General features: G+C 38.9%; 2 protein-coding genes across 3 annotated transcripts; both read right to left on the reverse strand.

Moving 5' to 3' along the window:
• Positions 1-360: 360 nt before the first annotated feature.
• On the reverse strand, positions 361-8,866 carry zgc:66427 (uncharacterized protein LOC406256 homolog). The gene is made up of 5 exons (XM_048164745.1): positions 8,067-8,866; positions 6,355-6,450; positions 6,151-6,256; positions 2,689-2,777; positions 361-2,431 (listed from the first exon to the last, which is right to left on the reverse strand). Exons 1-4 carry the CDS (start codon positions 8,569-8,571, stop codon positions 2,720-2,722), a joined length of 765 nt encoding a protein of 254 aa, XP_048020702.1. The 5' UTR covers positions 8,572-8,866; the 3' UTR covers positions 361-2,431; positions 2,689-2,719.
• A 7,607-nt stretch (positions 8,867-16,473) lies between these two features.
• hbl4 (hexose-binding lectin 4) lies at positions 16,474-18,182 on the reverse strand. Of its 2 annotated transcripts, none has more exons than XM_048164325.1 (5): positions 17,997-18,182; positions 17,504-17,700; positions 17,289-17,375; positions 17,045-17,122; positions 16,474-16,919 (listed from the first exon to the last, which is right to left on the reverse strand). In XM_048164325.1, exons 2-5 carry the CDS (start codon positions 17,688-17,690, stop codon positions 16,540-16,542), a joined length of 732 nt encoding a protein of 243 aa, XP_048020282.1. In that variant the 5' UTR covers positions 17,691-17,700; positions 17,997-18,182; the 3' UTR covers positions 16,474-16,539. The 2 variants fall into 2 exon arrangements, with proteins under 2 accessions (XP_048020282.1, XP_048020281.1); XM_048164324.1 differs by having other exon boundaries at positions 17,504-17,720; positions 17,997-18,180.
• Between the last annotated feature and the right edge of the window lie 1,251 nt (positions 18,183-19,433).

Raw genomic sequence — 19,433 nt, forward strand, 5'->3', positions numbered from 1 at the left:
AGTAGATGAAAAGTATGACTGTTTGTGTGGAGAGGGGTCTGAACAGGGTTAAGTTTCACAAAAAACCACAAAGTGCAACAAGAGCTGTCGAAATATAGGTTATACAAGATTTTGACACAAGCACAAGTTCTTCCTTTTTAACAGAATTCAAAATGTTTACCATAAAAACTCAGATGAAACGTGCCAAAAATCAATTTAGAGACTACAATCTTTTAAACAAAAGAAAGCAAGTACTTCCACCACGGTTACTTCCACAATCATAAATGCAAGCACTTTCAATTTACTTGTTAACAGCTACTGTTACTATATTGACACGTGATTTATTTACACAAGAAAAGATGATCCAAAGCACAACAACAATCACACTTAAGCATATTTATTGTAAAAAATACATATAAAACCAATTTTTCAGACATACAAAAGATTTAGGCATAGAAACAGCATCATGGACAAACAAAAGACAAAGCCATTTTGAAGTGATACATATTTACATTTTTTAATAAATAAATACTCAATTGTTCTTTAGCAGAATGAAGGCAGATTGTCTGTGTTTGGGGATGAGAATATTTGCAAATCATATTGACCTAAAGAACATTCCCAACTCATTCATATTTGACCGACAACTCTCAAAACACAGGTTCAAGTGGGTAAAGACCCTTAGCACTGAATAATTACAGAACTTTCTATAGTATTTATACTGCGTATGTATGTTTATATATATATATATATATATATATATATATATATATATATATATATATATATATATATATATATATATATAAATACAATTTTAAGAAAAAATTTCAAACACCACCTTTGGAGTTAGCTAAGCCCCAGGTTAATATAGTAAATATGGATATTGAGGTATGGCACCACATGAGTTAAAGGGCAAAAGCTAACTTACAGAGCTTAAAAGATTGTCAAAATACTCTGACAATACCTCCCTCCACTCCACAACACCAACAAAACATGAATGTAACTGTAAAAATGACTCGTGCCTTTGACTCACTTAGACACGCTTGGCATTTCTTGCGTTTTCAATTGGAAAGAACCGTTAGACTGTCATGTAAAGGAAACACATTGCAATACTTTCAAAGGTAGAAGGAGACGACATCTCTCTGAGGCGGCAAGGAAATCTTCGTTCAAAGCCACTCAAAATATATGAATCCTTGAGCTAAGGCAAAAATGTAACAGACCGCTACAAAACACAACTGAATAGTGAACCCCTTGAACCTCAAAACATGAAAACCCTCTCTAAATATTTAACAAGCATCTCTGTGGAGGGCTGTCTAAAAGAGTTACCTTTCCTTTGGATTTATTCATTCCAAGAGGGTCGATGACATTGTCATAATTACCCATCAGCTGTTCTCAATCGCCATCCTCAGGCAAAGCATGTGCCATATGGCATTACTGCGCCTGACATACATCTCCACACCACAGATGGCCTCATTCAACGCAGACAAGGCCTGGTGTAAAGAGCGTACAGTAAATGAATTTCTGAGACTCAGAAAAGCCATTTCATCTTTCCCTCGTAGAGTAGTACATGCAGTCAAGGTCATCAGCGTCAAAATCTTCTGCATTTGAGTACACACTTGAACACACACACTTCACTGCAACCAATAACACGTCCATTAATCTAACTAGAGGAAGTATTGCTCTGATCTGTTAACAATATACAGCTCAACTGAGTAAAAGCAATCAGATCGAGAGGTTAAAAGAGCTTGATGTGGAAATGAGAGGGAGTTTTGCCTCAATGATGGATAAAACTAAGTCACTAATCAAATTAATCTATTGGAAATTTCACTCTGCCTCTGAAATGTTCCTATAGTAACAAAAAGTGGAAAGGGTAAACAAAGGAAGATTATCCCCAAAAACATCATTATGTATCATTCGCAATATAAAACATCATGCCTCACAAGTAATCCTGTGCAATATTTACGCATGTACAACTCATTTGCGTTCATTTGGGATCTGCCCAACAAACTCAAGTAGTTCATTCAAGCCAGCGCAACCCCAGCAGGCTGCACAAAACCAAACGTTATAAACGACAGATCACCACGTTTCCATGGTAAGAACCAACCAAAACGCCATCCCCACTCTGGGAGATGATCGAGATGTCCACGCGGAGAGGCGTTCCATGTGTAACTTTTCTCTCCGTTTACATTGGTACAAGTTCTATTCAGTTTTACAGTTAAAGAGTTAAAGAGAAAAGGCAAGCAGAGCAAACCCGGCATTCGCGCAGGTGCTGTAGAGCAAGAGAAAAGCCAAGTCTCAAGAGTCACGTCAGATAGTTAAAGCCGGGCTCACTAGGGGCCAGACTGACTAAGCTGAGCACGTGTTGATGTTCGCCATTTGTTTTTGTTCCTTTGTGTCTTTCTTTCAATCCTCTCATCAGAAAATATATGCTCCTGCCAGGGGGTATAGTCTCCTAAAAAGAAGGGGGGAAAAAAGTTAGGAGGAATCTAAAAACAAAAAACTAAATCTTAAAAGGTATAGTTCACTCAAAAATGGTAAAATTGTCTCAAGTTTTTTTGGTCCATGCAATCAAACATTGGGGTCCAATGTTGAAACATTATTCAAAAAATATATTTTGTGCAGAAGAAAAAAAGTCATACAGGTTTGGAACAACATGAACGTGAGTATATGACGACATCTGAATAAATTTTACTTGAATTACAAGCTCACCTGAGTCATTGTCATTGCACGTGAACATGAATCATTCAAAAGGATGCTCAGGGCAGCATGGCTTCACTTTGCTCCATGTGTCAATGCAGCTGTTAAGAGAAATATCAACCATTACATATTCGAAAGCATTCATTTGTACAGCAAAATTGTCATTTTTTATTTTTAGAAGGGTTAGTGTTATGGATGCTAACGATTAATCGATCAATTAATTGTCGATAATTGATCAAACTTATCGATGGTTGATTAAGCAATGTCATCATTAGTGCGTAGTTGAGTTCATGCGCAAAACATGGAGCGAGCATGCTGTAGTTACGCATTACGCCGTCTGCCGTACTTTGATGTCATATACCGATTGGTCTGCGCAGCACTGCTTCAAGTCGAACACACCTAATGTCTACCTTGGTATCTATATAATACACTTAGTTGGGGGATTCATGTGGATACAATTTGTTCTCGTGTGCAGCAAAGATTGTATTTTGACTAAAGCTTTATGGAGTGGACCAGAAAATCATGTGGTTGTTTTGTCAGGCAGTTATAGAGAGCATAATCAGATATGGCATTACGGTATGGTTTGGTAGCCTTACAATTCAGGTAAAAATCTAAGCTCGCACGCTTGGTAAAAATAGCAATGAAGACCACTGGGAGAAAGGACCATTTGTCCCTTGAGTCACTGTATGAACAGTCTGTTCTTTGAGAAGTACATAAAATCTTAGCCGATCCATTGCATGTACTGCATACTGAGTATGAATTGTTACCTTCTGGAAGAAGGTACAGAGTTCCAATATGTAGGTATAATCAGTTTAGTAAGTCTTTTATAGGGCCCTATAATTTCCGCGATCACGGAATCCATTCATAAAAACAGAATTTACTATATAACGCGGAATGTCACGGAATTTGTCAAATTTTTGATGACTGAATTAAAAGCAGGTCAGTACACTTAAATTAAATCGTGATATAGACTAGTGACTGAATATTAAACCGCAAAAAGACTATTTAAACATGAATCCTGCATGCCTGTGTGCCTCTGAAATGAATGATGCGGAAGCGCAGTTTCATTTACCTCACACACAATCACGCGGGCGCACGCACGCTGAAGCACGTGCGCCGCTCGCTGTGTTTTCGTCCTCTGTCGCCTCACTATATGAACGCACGAATTCATCTCCAGAGCTGCTCTGAAAGTCACTTCATCAGCACTTAACCGCTTTGTTTGAGAAAACTACCGCCATAAACACAGAGAAACTCAAAGCTCTAGGCAAACCGTCAAAATAAAAGTTCGATTTAACTTGACAAACATATTACTGATGTACAGTAGAATTTAGATAAATTTAATAATAAATTATTAAAATATATTTTTAACAATAATCTCAGTGTTTCTTCAATATTTTAATTGTAACAGTAAAGCTCTGTTGTGCAGCACATTGTTTGACAAAAAAAAAAAAAAAAAGTTTAATTTCATGATTAAAAGATAAATTAAATGGTATGCGTTCATTTGATTGACAGAAAAATTTAAATACACAACAGAACTTCTGAAGAAAAAAAAAATCATAAAAATATATTTTTTAATTAATTAATATTGTTGTTTTTAAGAATTCAATTAATTAGACATGCTTTTTGATTATTAAAATTGGAATTAAATCAATAAAATGGAATCCAGAAAACAGAATTTGGTAAAAATAAAATTTGAGGGGAAAGAATAAAACGTAGGGCCCTAAATGTTTTTTTTTTTTTGTTAAACTTTTATTAAATTGTTGGTAAATTGGACAAGATTCATTATTTCAATAAATTAGACATGCTTTTTGATTACTAAAATTTAATTTAACCATTAAAATGGAGTCAAACAATAAATAAAACAGAAAAAACGGAATCCAGAAAAATTAAAACGGAAAAAGCGGAATTTGGGAAAAAATAAAACGGAATTTGGGAAAAAATAAAACGGATTTTATAGGGCCCTACTTTTATACCTATTTCAATTAAAATGTTAAATGATGAATGAACATTATCATTTCATTTTATTTTATTTTTATTGTTGAATCTGTTGTTTGTTTTTGTCAGTGTAAACACCTTGAGTCCAACACAAATCTCCCCTTTGGGGACAATAAAGTGTATTAAATTTCATTTCAAAACTCCAAACAAATGATTTTACTGAATGTAAGAACTACTGACTTGTGTAAACGCCACAATGAAAGTACATAGTAGTGTTGTCAAAAGTACCGACTTCGGTACTGAAATCTTTAAAAATGTGACAACACCAGCATTTCCCTCTAGCATTTTGAGCGCTGTTGAACGGATTCTTAAACACCTGATTGGCCATTGTGTTCACATGATCAACAGATATGTCTCTGATTGGTCATTGTGTTCATGCACACAACAGATATGTCTGTGATTGACTACAATGATCAACGCTTCAAACATCTTGTAAATAGTCATCTTTGATCTCTTCACCGAGCGTTACACATGTAGCCAATCACAGACATCTGTTGAGTGTTTGAACACAAGGGCCAATCAGCGGTGTTTAAGAATCCATTCAACAGTGCTCAAAATGCTAGAGGAAAATGCCGGTATTATCACATTTTTAAAATGTCAGTACTGACTTGGTACCGAAAGTTTGTACTTTTGACAACACTAGTACATAGAATAAACAACAAGTTTCAGCTGTTGCTCCTATTCTATGGCACAATTAAATCAAGATCTGTCAATCTGACCAATCAAAACAATCCAAGCGCGCTCCAGCTTTAAAACAGTGTCTGATTGGTCTCGACACACCATCCCTAGCCACTATAACCAACCAACCCACCACATCTGAGATCCAGTTTCCATTGGTTCAACTTTCAAATGACGTTGGAAAACACTGTGTCATGATCGTGACCCGATCGGATCCTAGGAAGTCCTATAGCTTTAGTCAAGCAGTACGACAAGATCTATACATTGAGACCACCTGCTCTGAATAAAGATATGTGATATACTATCGTTTACGAATGTTTTGTGAAGTTACAAACAAAAACATAGCACAAAATGTGTATAGATGGCATCACGTGTATACGGTTTACACATGTCAGCGGTGCTTTTTCATACAAATACTTTGGACTCTAAGACAATTATGCTTGTATTCTGCTAGTTGAGACCTTTCAATGATTTATGACAGAAGTCTATCTGTTATGTACGATGATTTTACAAATCACATTTTCATGTAAAGCAGTTATTTTCACGCTATAAAAATTGAGCACTTCTAATATGTCAGTAAATTTAAAAGCACATGTTAAGTGATGGTCATATTCGCTGTAAAGCCAAGCTTCTAAAGCTTTAAAACGACACCTATTTTGTGTTGGTTAAGCAATGTGATAACTTACTTGCGCTTCGGATTAGAGAGGTTGGTTAGCAATTAATTGATCGTTAATTTAAACAATGATCGATTATGGACATTTATGTACACTGAAATCCCTATTTAGTGTGCTTCACAGTTACCTCTTATGGTAGACGCACAGGCAAGCCAGTCGAGCAATGGTTTCTCCCTGTAGGAGGTCTTCGAGGCAGATTGAGCATTCTCCACTGTCCTTAGCAAGCACATCCGCTGTTGGACAAATAAGATACAACATAATTAATAACTAAGATATGAGCAGAAGAAAGAAAAAACAATGATAAAAACAAACTGGATGCTTAGTTGCTTACTGTTATAAGGGAGAGGTGGAGAAGTCAGACAACTTAAAAGGTGTTCCTCGATCCGCCCTCCAGGGAACGGCTTGGTGCAAAAAGGACAACGAATAGCTGGAAAGGAGAGAAAAACTATAACGCAAACTGGAGGTACAGAAAGCGTTTCATGAAATGAAGGCCAGTCACAATAACAGACGCCAATGTGGCCCACTTTTCTGAACCCTCTGGCTGGACTATGTCCAACTGACCAATATAGTGTAAAAAAATATATTACAGACATCATTAGTAAACTGGGTTTACCTTTGGTCTTTGCGTTTAAATCCATCATGGATCATCCTGTCAGGAATGTCTGAAATGTCTATAAACCCCAAAGCCTAATTACACCACAAGCTCATTAGTCTAGTGCAGAACCATTAATCTCTTTTAATCACCTTCCATGTTTTATATGCTTTTAAAAAAACAAAAATCACTCACATATCAAATTAGGTTTGTTGTCTATTTTATTACGTACATAAACTTTCAGTAACAGTTACTAAAGCATTAAAGGATTAGTTCACTTTCAAATTAAAATATCCTGATAATTTACTCAGCCCCATGTCATCCAAGATGTTCATGTCTTTCTTTATTCAGTCGAAAAGAAATTAAGGTTTTTGATGAAAACATTCCAGGATTTTTCTCCTTATAGTGGACTTCAATGGAGTCCAAACGGTTGAAGGTCAAAATTACAGTTTCAGTGCAGCTTCAAAGAGCTTTAAATGATACCAGACGAGGAATAAGGGTCTTATCTAGAGAAACAATCGGTCATTTTCTAAAAAAAAATAAAAATTGTATACATTTTAACCATAAATGCTCATTTTGAACTAGCTCTCTTCTTCTTCTCTATTAGAATTCCAGCAGTGTAGACGCTGCTAAGAGAATTACTGCCCTCCACAGGTCAAAGTTTGAACTAATTGTTACATACTTGCACTAGCATATTGTATATGACAATTTAGTTCAAACTTTGATGAAATGAAACTGTAATTTTGACCTTCAACCGTTTGGAGGCCATTGAAGTCCACTATAAGGAGAATAATCCTGGAATGTTTTCATCAAAAACCTTAATTTCTTTTCGACTGACGAAAGAAAGACATGAACATCTTGGATGACATGGGGGTGAGTAAATTATCAGGAAAAGTATATTTAAAAGTTGACTAATCCTTTAACTAAATTTATCAATTGGCAATACATGTGTTACAGTATTTATTAATCTTTGTTAACAACACAGGACCACTAAATGATATAATCAGTCTATTTTAAAAATGTAGTAAATATCAAAATTAACATTGAAAAAGATCATTTTTAATGCATTATTCATTGTTAGTTCCTGCTAACAAATAGAACCTCACTGTAACTTTCATTAAGCCAACTAGTTAAAAACAAAAATAGACTGACAACTGCTGTCACTTTCTTTACACCATTTTCAATTAAAGTGAACGGTGACTTGGCCTGTCAAACCTAATATATTTTGATATGAGAAGAGTAATAATGACAATTTAAATATTTCTAACTATCCTTTTTGAATAGTATGGATAAATGCATATAGGCTTATTTTGTTTAAAACACAATATATTAAGCTGTTGAGCTCCTGTAAACTGCATTTCATTGTAAACAGTGCCGGTTTAAATGACAGAACAGGGTGTAAGGTTTGAAATGACTGCTGAGGGAACGAAATAATCAGCTCTTCAACTTACCACCGTGGCGGTTGTTGAGTCTGTAGAGGCCGATCCACGCCTCGGAGACTGGCCGAGCGTGGGTCCCTCTCACCCGGGCGGACCTCGCCGTGACGCCGCTGGTGGAAGAATGGCGACCGCTGGGCAAACGCTCCGAGAAAGTGCGCTGCGGTGCACGGCCTATTTCCTCCCCGCCCACAGGGCCTCCTGGACTGCCATCCTCCTCGCGTTTCTCATCGGCTCCGCTCTCGTCCGTTGGCGAGGCCTGGCTGCTCAGCGACGGGGATGTGTGGCGGTCGGCGGGACTGCCGTCGCTGCTCGCCTGCTGCCCGGTATCCGAGTCGCTGCCCTCCTCCGACCGGCTGCGGTTCGTCTCGGAGTCATGGTCGAAACTCCCGGAGAACTCCACCATGAGGCTAGTGGGCCTGGTGCTTCGGACCCGTCGGCAGGACTCTCTCTTGATGCCATCTTTATCGAAAGGTGTCGAAGCAGCTTCCTCGTGTAAACGGCTCGATCTCGTCCCCATGTTCGGCCGCGCGCAGAGCTCGCGCACTCCCTAATACCGATCGATCGATGGCTGATCAGCTAACCCGATTGCTTCCGTCACAAAGCCCTTAGGCCATATAACCACATGCCACATTTATTTTAAAGTGATAAAGATAGCACTGAGCTGTGCTGTGCTTTATTTCGCTTTCAGTTATGACAACTGCCTACCGCATTTTCCTGGCAGTTACGTCCCGTGGTCCCTGTTCAACGCACCACACCGGAAGTTGGCCTCTTTCCTTCTTCGTGCAACCGACAGTGTGACGTCACGCTCTAAATGAACTCTTTAGCCAATAGAGGAGCAGGAGCATGAATGTTTGAAAAGTATGTGTCATTCACAGCAAGTTATTTTTAAAATCTGTGCCGCCATTTTAATTTGTTTTTTAAAGGGTGCAATACATATTTTTCGAGATTATATGTTTCCTAGTTATATGTACTATATTAAGTTTGTACATTTATTTTTGTATTCATGTAGACTTAAAGGATTAGTTCACTTTCAAATTAAAATTTCCTGATAATTTACTCACCCCCCATTTGTTTAAAGGGATGGGAGATGGCGTGGGCTCTTGGAAATGGCGCACTCCCTGCAGCCCTGCACATACCTTCTGACTTCGGATGCCATACGCCACCAGAAGCGTTCCCTTAGCAACGAGAGGGTTTCATTGACCCACGGGTGGCCAGTGCCAAGCGACGAATGGGCTGTGTGAATTAGTGGAGTGCGTCATGCTCGAGGGATGTATAACAAGCCATTTGGACAACCCGGCGGAGGGTTAGTGGAGGCATTGGAGGAGGGGATGGTCTCTTCCAACCAGGAGATGGGACTCACGATGATGGAGCTTGGAAGGATGGACTCAGGTTCAGTGGTGGTTTCTTTAGGAGAATGAAGTCGAGAGAGTGCATCTGCTTTGACATTCTTTGATCCAGGACGATAAGAGATGGTAAAGTCAAATCGGGAGAAAAATAGGGCCCAGCGTGCTTGTCTAGGGTTTAATTTCTTGGCGGTTCGTAAATATTCCAGGTTCTTATGGTCTGTTAGCACAAGGAACTGATGTTTAGCTCCCTCCAGCCAATGCCTCCACTCTTCTAGAGCCAACTTCACGGCTAGGAGTTCTCTGTTACCTATGTCATAGTTGACCTCCGCCGGGTTTAGCTTGCGGGAGAAGGCGCATGGATGGAGTCTACTTGGTGTCCCCTGCTGCTGAGACAAGACGGCTCCCACTCCTGTGGTGGAAGCGTCCACCTCCACAACGAAAGGGAGCTCTGGGTTAGGGTGGACGAGGAGGGGAGCGGTGGTGAAGGCTTCTTTGAGGCTTTCGAAGGCGTTGGTGGCAGCTGGTGTCCAGGACAGAGACTTGGGCTGATTACGGAGCAGGCTGGTGAGTGGATGGGTGATGGAACTGTAATTCTTGATAAATCGTCGATAGAAATGAGCAAAACCTAGGAAACGTTGGAGTTCTTTAATGGATGTTGGGACTGGCCAGGTTTTGATGGCGTCCACCTTCCCCTCGTCCATCCGGATGCCACTGTGATCAATGATGTATCCGAGGAAATGAACTGAAGACTGGTGGAATGAGCACTTTTCTGCCTTGAGAAAGAGATGGAACTGGCGAAGTCGTTGGAGGACCTCCGCAACGTGGTGGCGATGTTCGGCCTGGCTCCGGGAGTATATTAAGATGTCGTCAATGTATACCAGCACAAACTTGTGGAGGAACTCCCGGAGCACCTCATGTATGAAATCCTGGAATACTGAGGGGGCGTTGACCAGGCCATACGGCATAACAAAATATTCATAGTGGCCAGTGGGCGTGATGAAGGTGGTCTTCCACTTGTCCCCCTGGCGTATCCGGATGAGGTTGTACGCGCTGCGGAGGTCCAACTTCGTGAACACAGTGGCACCACGGAGATGTTCCAGGGCCGCTGGGACGAGAGGAAGGGAATAACGGAACTTGACTGTGATCTTGTTCAAGGAGCGGTAGTCTATACAGGGCCTCAAGCCTCCGTCCTTTTTTGCCACAAAGAAGAATCTCAAGGCAGCAGGGGAAGTAGACGGGCGGATGTATCCTTGAGCAAGGGCCTCTTTGATGTATTCCTCCATGGCCTTCTCCTCCGGGATGGAAAGGGGATAGATTTTACCCCTTGGCACTGGCTCACCCGGAAGCAGATCGATGGCACAGTCCCATGGCCGGTGTGGAGGCAGCTTGGAGGCTTTTTGCGGGCAGAAGACGTTACTGAAGGGGGCGTAACATTCAGGAATCTCGGTGGAACGTTTCTCAACTGGACTCTCTATGGAGGTGGCACAGATGGATAGATCATGAGAGGATAGTACTCGAGGAACTGGAAGGTCAGAGAAACAGGTTTCGCCCCACTTCAGGATCTTGCCGGTTTTCCAAGAGATGGTAGGGTTGTGCTGCTCCAACCAGGGGCGCCCTAAAACCACGTCAGAGGTGGATTTCTCCAGAACCAGCAGATGGATGTCTTCGAGATGAAGTAAACCGACACGTAACTGGATGGGACCCACATCTCGCGTACACATCTTCGGCTCAGAGGTTTTCCCGTTATTGAGTGGATCTGGTAGACAGACGGAGAGGACGTAGTCTTGAGTTTGAGCTGCCGGCAGAGGGCGCCGGAGATTAAGTTGCCGGCTGACCCTGAATCGAGGAGCGGCACCACTGGAAGAGAAGCACCAGCAGCAGTAAGGTTGACAACAGTGGTGAGTGGCTTCATTTTATTGAGTGAAGGGATAATGGCACTCACCATAGGTCGTGGTGGACGAGTTGGGCACGCAGAGATGATGTGCCCAGGTAAACCACAATATAGGCAGAGATTCAGGGTCAGCCGTCTTTGGCGCTCGGAAGGAGTGAGGCGAGAGTTTTCTACATTCATGGGTTCGTGGGCTGGTTCTGGAGGGCTGACGGGTTCAGGTCGGCGGAGGAGGTGGTGAAAGTGTGACTGGTCCTGGTGTTCTTCGATACACGACTGCATACGGGAGGCGAAGCGGATGGACAGCTGGATGAAGCGCTCGAGGCCGATGGAATCCTCGTATGCAGCGAGATGCAACCGCACCCGAGGATCCAACCCTTGTCGGTAGGTGGTTATGAGGGCTTGTTCATTCCATCCACTTGAAGCTGCTAGCGTTCTGAATTGCAAAGCATAATCATTAATAGTCATGGAACCTTGTTTGAGATTACACAATTTCTCACCAATAGAGGAGTCGAAGGAGGGTTTACCAAACACCTCCCGGAAGTGGGACACGAAGGATGTATATGATCGAATGACGGGACCATTTTGAGACCAGATGGATTCTGCCCACTGTAACTGGGAAATGATGAACGCTACTTTGGATGTGTCGCTGGGGTAGAGGTGCGGTTGCATCTCCAGGACCAGTGCACACTGCAGGAGGAAGCCGCTGGAGTCCTCCGCCGATCCTGAGTAGGGCCCTGGTCTGGCCATGGGACTGGCGTGTGTTGGCGGAGAGGGAGAGGTGACGGTGTTTGCGGAAGTGATGCCGGGTGATGGTGGAAGTGCGCTGGTGGTGAGAGTTCGTCGGAGAACATCGACAAGTTCTTGAAAGTGATCCGGGGTGCTCATACTGGCCTCGCGCTGTTATGGTCCGGTCTTCTGTTACAGTACAGAAGGGACAGAGACCGACTTTCACAGGTAATGGAGTTTTATTGAGAACCAGTACGAGCAAGTGCTGAAGTGCAGGTGAGTGAACGGTGAAGTTGTGCAGGTGGAGAGTGATGACTGAGTTCTGTTGTTGTTTCAGATGCAGATGACCTTGGAACTGGAGACGATGGAGACGCTGGAGACGCTGGAGACGCTGGAGACACTGGAGACACTGGAGACAAGGAGCACTCACACAGAGAGGAGAGAACACACAAGGAGATTCCTATAGACAGGTAAGTAGTATCCTTAAGGTAAGAATACAGGTAAGTTAATGCAAACGAGACCGGATATCGAATGGTGTGTGTGAGTGCTCTTTATGCTGGAGGTGATGAGGTGCTTGATGAGGTGCAGGTGCCGGTGATCAGTACTGTGGTGATTGGGTGCGCTGTGATTGGTGAGCGGTGGAGCCTGACGTGTCTGTGACATAATGTGCATTCTGTGTGCATAGGACATCATTAATAGCATTAGTATCACAGATTTGTATATTTCTTAATATTGTAAAAATGATTTTTGCTGCTGCTTAATTAAAAAATGTTACACAAAGTTACACAATTTTGTTTTGAAATTAATTGTGCCCAAACTACTTAAATAGCCTACACTCTAAAAAATGCTGGGTTAAAAACAACCCAAGTTGGGTTAAATATGGACAAACCCAGCAGGTTGGGTTAAAGGGCACCTATTTCACATGATGTAATATAAGTCTTTGATCTGGACAAGTTTCAGCTTAAAATACCCCACAAATTTGCCCCTATTTGGGGGTGAGCAAAAACATGCCTTTTACTATATTACTATATTGCTGGCTAAAAAAAAAATCCAAAATTGGTTGAAAAAAATGGCTGAGTGAAAACAACCCAATCCCTGGATTTGTCCATATTTAACCCAGCATTTTTTAGAGTGTATGTACAATTCGATGGTTTCTGACCTCACAAATCGTCCAGGCTGTGAACAAGAAATTCACATAATATTATATTATCATAATATTGACTGAGGTTTGAGAATGTCCTAAAATGGACACCATACTCTGGTGACAACTTATTCATTCACTGTGATATCAAAGGAAGAGAACATTGTATGATACAAAATTCCTCCTTTACATGAAAATAATAATACTAATAAAGAAGTCTAAAAGTTTTGCTTCTCTAATGACGTTGAACTTGAAAACATTTTGGAAATCTATATCTTTATTCTTTTGTGTTGACAAGACTTTTACTTCAGCTTTTTTATTTCAAATGCAAATTAATGTATGATTTAATAAATGCATTTTTTACAACCACAAAAAGTCAGCATATCATTATTTTACTAGTCTTGGTTGCAATTTATAATATGGCATAAATACATATATTTATCATACAAATCCAGATGTGACTGTATATAATTACCTGAATGTTTATGGTACTTACAATTAAAAACTAGAAGACACTGTAAACCTGAAGTTGGCAAAACTCAAAATAATTTCCTTCAACTCAAAAGATTAAGTTCATAAAACTCAAAACAATGAAACGGTTCAGTTTACTTAAAATATATCAGTTCTGTGAACTTGAAATAAAAATAAAGTACTAAATACTCAAAAGTTCATTTGACTGAACTAATTTGTTTAATTTAGGTTTGTCCTAATTATTTTGAGCATTGGGATTTACAGCTAATGCATGTTTTTATGTGGCTAATAGTGTTGTAGTGCTCGAGACTGGTCTTAACACCTGTTCACACCAAAAACAATAACTATATTTGCGTTCACACCAATGAACGATAACGGTCTGTTTATTCAAAACTCACGCACTGCAGTTTTAAAGTGTTGTTTTTGCTGCATTTACATGGCTTTAACCAGCAGATATCCTCAGCATGCTATATTTTGACTGAACATAGTGTAATCGATCTAATCTAACAGTGAATTTAGCTGACAAAATCAATATAGTGGAATAAAAACAACACCTATTCTTTTTCACTCCAAATGACAATGGTGTCGAAACTAGCGCTGGATACCTGAGGTAATTTTACGTTACACTGTTTGCTAGCCTAGCATAATGATCTCATCATTAAAGGATTAGTTCACTTTCAAATTAAAATTTCCTGATAATTTACTCACCCCCATGTCATCCAAGATGTTCATGTCTTTCTTTCTTCAAAAAGAAATGAAGGTTTTTGATTAAAACATTCCAGGATTATTTTCCATATAGTGGACTTCAATGGAGCCCAAACAGTTGAAGGTCAAAATTACAGTTTCAGTGCAGCTTCAAACGATACCAGAGCTTTAAACGATACCAGACGAGGAATAATTATATATATATATATATATATATATATATATATATATATTTTTTTTTTTTTTTTTTTTTTTTTTAGAAAATGAGTGATGGTTTCTCTAGATAAGACTCTTATTTCTCGTCTGGGATCGTGTAGAACGTTTTGAAGCTGCAATGAAACTAATTTTGACCTTCAACCGTTTGGAGGCCAATGAAGTCCACTATGTGGAGAATAATCCTGTAATGTTTTAATCAAAAACCTTAATTTCTTTACAACTGAAGAAAGAAAGACATGAACATCTTGGATGACATGGGGGTGAGTAAATTATCAGGAAATTTTTATTTTAAAGTGAACTAATCCTTTAATACTTCTCACCATTTATTCTGAGGGTATGACCGATTGTTTTCCATATATTCATTTTTTTTTTTTAAGTATCCTTGAAAAGGGGCTTTGACTTGTCAAAAGTGGTGGCTTTTTCTGGACCTTGGTGATTATCGTCTGCCATTTTAAATGCGTGAGCGCTTAAATTAGGATGCATTCTGATTGGCTGTCAGTGTTTTATTGTTGAACAGCAGGAAAAAGAAAATAGTTCTGAAAGTGATCCCAACGATATTGCTTCTCTATATCGTTATAGCGGTGGTGTGAACAGTGCTGTTCTTTTATATTCAGAATGATTTTATATCTTTATCGTTATCTTTATAGTTTCATTCTTGGTGTGAACAGGTTTTAAGGATATCACTAAATTGCCAGTGCATTGTCTGATTTATTTGTTAGATTGATGTGATTTGATGTAAAACTTACTTAAAATGCAATCAATAACTTATTTTTAATGTGATTTCTTTAGTTACTGTGGTGCCAGTTTAAAAATCAATGCAGGATAGTCTCAAAAAAAGTAAAATGCCCAAAAATAATACAAATGCCCACAAAATTCAAGATATATTTGCAAAAAAGTACTTGTATGAAATCTTGTTTTTTATTAAAACATGATATAATTAGCAATATCACAAGAGCAAGAGAGCTGTTTTCACAAATATGAGCATGATTGCAAACGCAATACTGATTTTAAACAAATCTTCAATAAACAAGAAGTTATTTTTAAGGGACTTAAATTTTACACAATTTTAGACAAGTTTTTGCTATTTCAGCAACGTGTTTCAATACTAAATGAATCAGCTGCTTTGAACAAATTGGTTGAGTAAATGATTCTGTGACTCACTCTTTAAAGGGTTAGTTCACCAAAAAATGAAAAGTCTGTCATTAATTACTCACCTTCATGTCGTTCCACACCTGTAAGACCTTCATTCATCTTTGGCCAATACTGAGTTGGTGTTCGGACGTAAACAAGAAAGCCTGCACTTTTTGACAACGGTTCAAATTGTTGAATAAAGTCATTATTTTTGTTTTGTTTTTGCACAAGTATTCTCATCACTTCATTGAACCTCACGTCGACTATTTTAACCATGTTTTTTAACAACCTTTCTAGACATCAAAAGGTGCAATAAAGTTGCTGCATATGTGGATCAAATACTCTCAGATTTCATCAGAAATATCTTAATTTGTGCTCTGAAGATGAAGGAAGGTCTTACGGATGTGGAACGACATGAGGGTGAGTAATTGATGACGGAATATTCATTTTTGGGTGAACTTTTGATTTCAGTTTCATTTTTAAAACTAGATCTATAATTTTATTTGTCCATCATATTTCCATATTCAAAACGTAATTTTAAAACATTAATCTCCACATTTTTCATGCAGGTGTAATTGTACCAATTCAGATGCAACTTCTGTGCACCTCTGCAACACAAGATGAATTTGTTGTAAGTGATTTGATTGGTTACAACTCAGTGTCTTATTATTGATTAAATATAAAACATTTCTTAAAATTCAAGATGAATTTGAGGAGTTTTGGTCTGGTCTTGGTCTTGACTCGGTCTCAACACACTCTTGGTCTCGGTTTAGGTGGTCTTGACTACAAAACTCACTCTGAGATTTTCTTTATTCCTAATCATTCAAACATCAGAGCAATAACAATTCATAATCTGTTTCACATCTCACACACCACATGCAACACTGAATCACAGTTAATGTCATTCCACATACCACTTTTGTAAATACCTGTACAATCCTCTGCCCCCTTATAATCGTTGGGCTCATTTTCCTTCCAGTTGGTGAAAGTTAAAGGTTGGCCGCTCATATCTACAAAATGCCCTTCTTTCTCTCTGTCTGTTGCACCAGCATATACGTAAGTAGACTCTAGCGCAGCTTGCATTGATGTTATAACTTTATTCTCATCTTCACTTCTTGGCAGGACAATTTTAGCCCCAGCGTCAGAGCAGATCTTCAGTGCCTTTTCAAAATTTCCCTTTAGCCCATCGGTCATGTAATATTTCTGTCCCACTTTCCTGATCATGAGAAATCCTAGGACTAAAAAGAAATTGTACTAGCATTATCTTATATATATATATATATTTTTTTTTTATTTTTTATTTTTTTTTTTTTTTTTTTTTTTCATGAATAAACAAAATGGTGCAAACATTGGAGTATTCTACCTTTCTCTACTGCATTGAGTCTGTCTTTTAGGTGTTTGATGTCTGATTGAAGTTGTGTAACACTTTGAACACCCGTCCCTGTAAAAGAACGCCAGAGTGAAAATCAGAAGCAGAGTATGTGGAAAAAACTAAAAAGAATTTTCACCGATTTTATCTTGTACTTTAAGTAAGTATAAACTCAATTAAGATATGGTTTAGAACATATTTGATCTTCATTCAACATCATTAATTATAATTTTACCACCTGGCAGACCAGGATTTCCTTTATCTCCCTTAGGGCCAACAGCACCAGGGGGTCCTATTTTCCCAGGGGGTCCCTGTGCACCAACTCCTTTTAGAGAGAAAGTGTGATGAATGAATCTAATTTCTCTCATCTGATCATTTCTCTCATTTCATCACATTGCCTTTCAGCATTACTTGAACACAATTAAAACCAACAACCAGGAAAAAGGCATGAACCTGGATCTCCTTTTTCCCCTTTCGGTCCAGGAAACCCATCTCTTCCATCTCTGCCAGGGCTGCCGTTGTGTCCAGGTGTGCCCGGGACTCCAGGATAAGCTGGACAACTACTTTCAGGAGCAGCTTGCAGCAGCACAGACTCCATTAGGAGCAGAGCAGCCCAGAGGTGATGCTTTAACAGCGCCATCTGCTGTTCACTGTGGAAATGGCAAGATTTCTGCAATCAGAAAACACGCATCCCTGAGTTCAAATAAATTTTTTTTTTTACTGTTTATACAAATATTTCCACTCTTTCATATTTGTGTTTAATAAAAATGTTAGTCCTCTCTTAATATAATGATATTTAATAACAGTGAGGTTTAGAATGCTAATTTAGTTAGGCTATACTTTTTCAAACAAGTTTACTTGGTTAAAGTAAAAAGAATGTAAATACATGCAACTTTTTGTCTCGCATTTTCAATTCATTCACTCAAAAATTAATTTTCAATCTTACCAGATCAGGCGATCAGCACTAAATGTGAACACAACTGTGGACCCCTCACCAAATTTCAGTGACGTAATACCCAGATCAGAGTTCGATGACAAAACAAAAAAGAAACATCTTTAGATTTATTTTTTACTTGTGTCAGTTTTAGAGGTGAAGTAGAGGTATTACATTGATGAATCCAAATAGCACAGGAATATTTGATATTTCTTTAAATTGTAAAACAACAAGATCCAATATTTGTGTAAATGTTAATGATTGATTTTCTTAGGAATCAGGAGTGAAGTCATGGCTCCATTCAAAAGTACAAAGTATAAAGTTATGAGCCATCAGAACTAGAGCATTTTTACTAGTAGGGGAGAGCGGGGTAAGTTGTCACACTCTTCATAACTCCAAAACTAGAGGCTCTATCTCAAAAATCAAATAGCCACTTTGTGTGACTTCTTCTTCCATAGTCAACTTCCTGTTCACATGTGGTAAAGATCGCTCTAATCTGAGGTTAGCACAATTTTCTTATTTTTTGGCTTAAAAAGTTAAAAATTGCACTTTAAATTTTATGCAATACAACTTTGTTAGATATGAATGTTAAAAATTATCATTTTGCACAACATAGAGGAGACAATAACGTGTCTTTAGCTGATGTGCTATGTTGAGCTAACCTTGAGATTATTAGCACACATGTCAGTTTGGGGCAAGTCGTCACGTGACAACTTGCCCCAGTACAAATAAACACAGAGAACATGCTCAAAAAAGAGGTTCAACATGATAAGACAGTTATGTTCAGAGATTAAACATGTTAAGTTAAGCGAATTATCTGCAGTATTACATTCAGTTATCATGGATCTATGTGCAAGCCAGAGAAAATCTGAGTTTAAAGTTCAAAGTAAAGTGGTCTTGCCACTTAATGTGTTTTTGATTGAAATGTGTATTGTTTGGATTGAAATAATTGTTTTCCAAAGTCTCTAGGCATGATTGTTTATATTTGTCACAAGTGCACATTCTCTATTCGACAGTCTACAACTCCGTAATGAGATAAGATATGAAAATGTAATGAATACAACATATGTGCCCAAGACTTCCTTCTTTCATTTGGTATGACATTTATACCATTGTGATGTATGGTGCTCAGTAAATAAATGTTAGACAGTGTGAAAAGTGTGACAACTTACCCTGCTCTCCCCTAATTAAAGCTGCTGTCCATAACTTATTTTGTGTTCAGAATTTACAAAAATTATATGAGCGAGTACGTCATGAATCCATTTATTTTCAAAACCGTGTTTTTGTCTTATCCTGAATCACTACGGTACACTTATAATAAGTGTTTATATTTGGACTATTTTCGACTGGTTCGGGTCGCACCGCTGCGGAGTAGCACAGTATCTGCGTGACTCGTCATAGACATAAAGTAGTTCCGGTACAATGTTCTTCCACAAGACGCATGCAGCT

This window comes from Megalobrama amblycephala, linkage group LG17, assembly GCF_018812025.1.
Source record: "Megalobrama amblycephala isolate DHTTF-2021 linkage group LG17, ASM1881202v1, whole genome shotgun sequence".
NCBI classification, from domain to species: Eukaryota; Metazoa; Chordata; class Actinopteri; order Cypriniformes; family Xenocyprididae; genus Megalobrama; species Megalobrama amblycephala.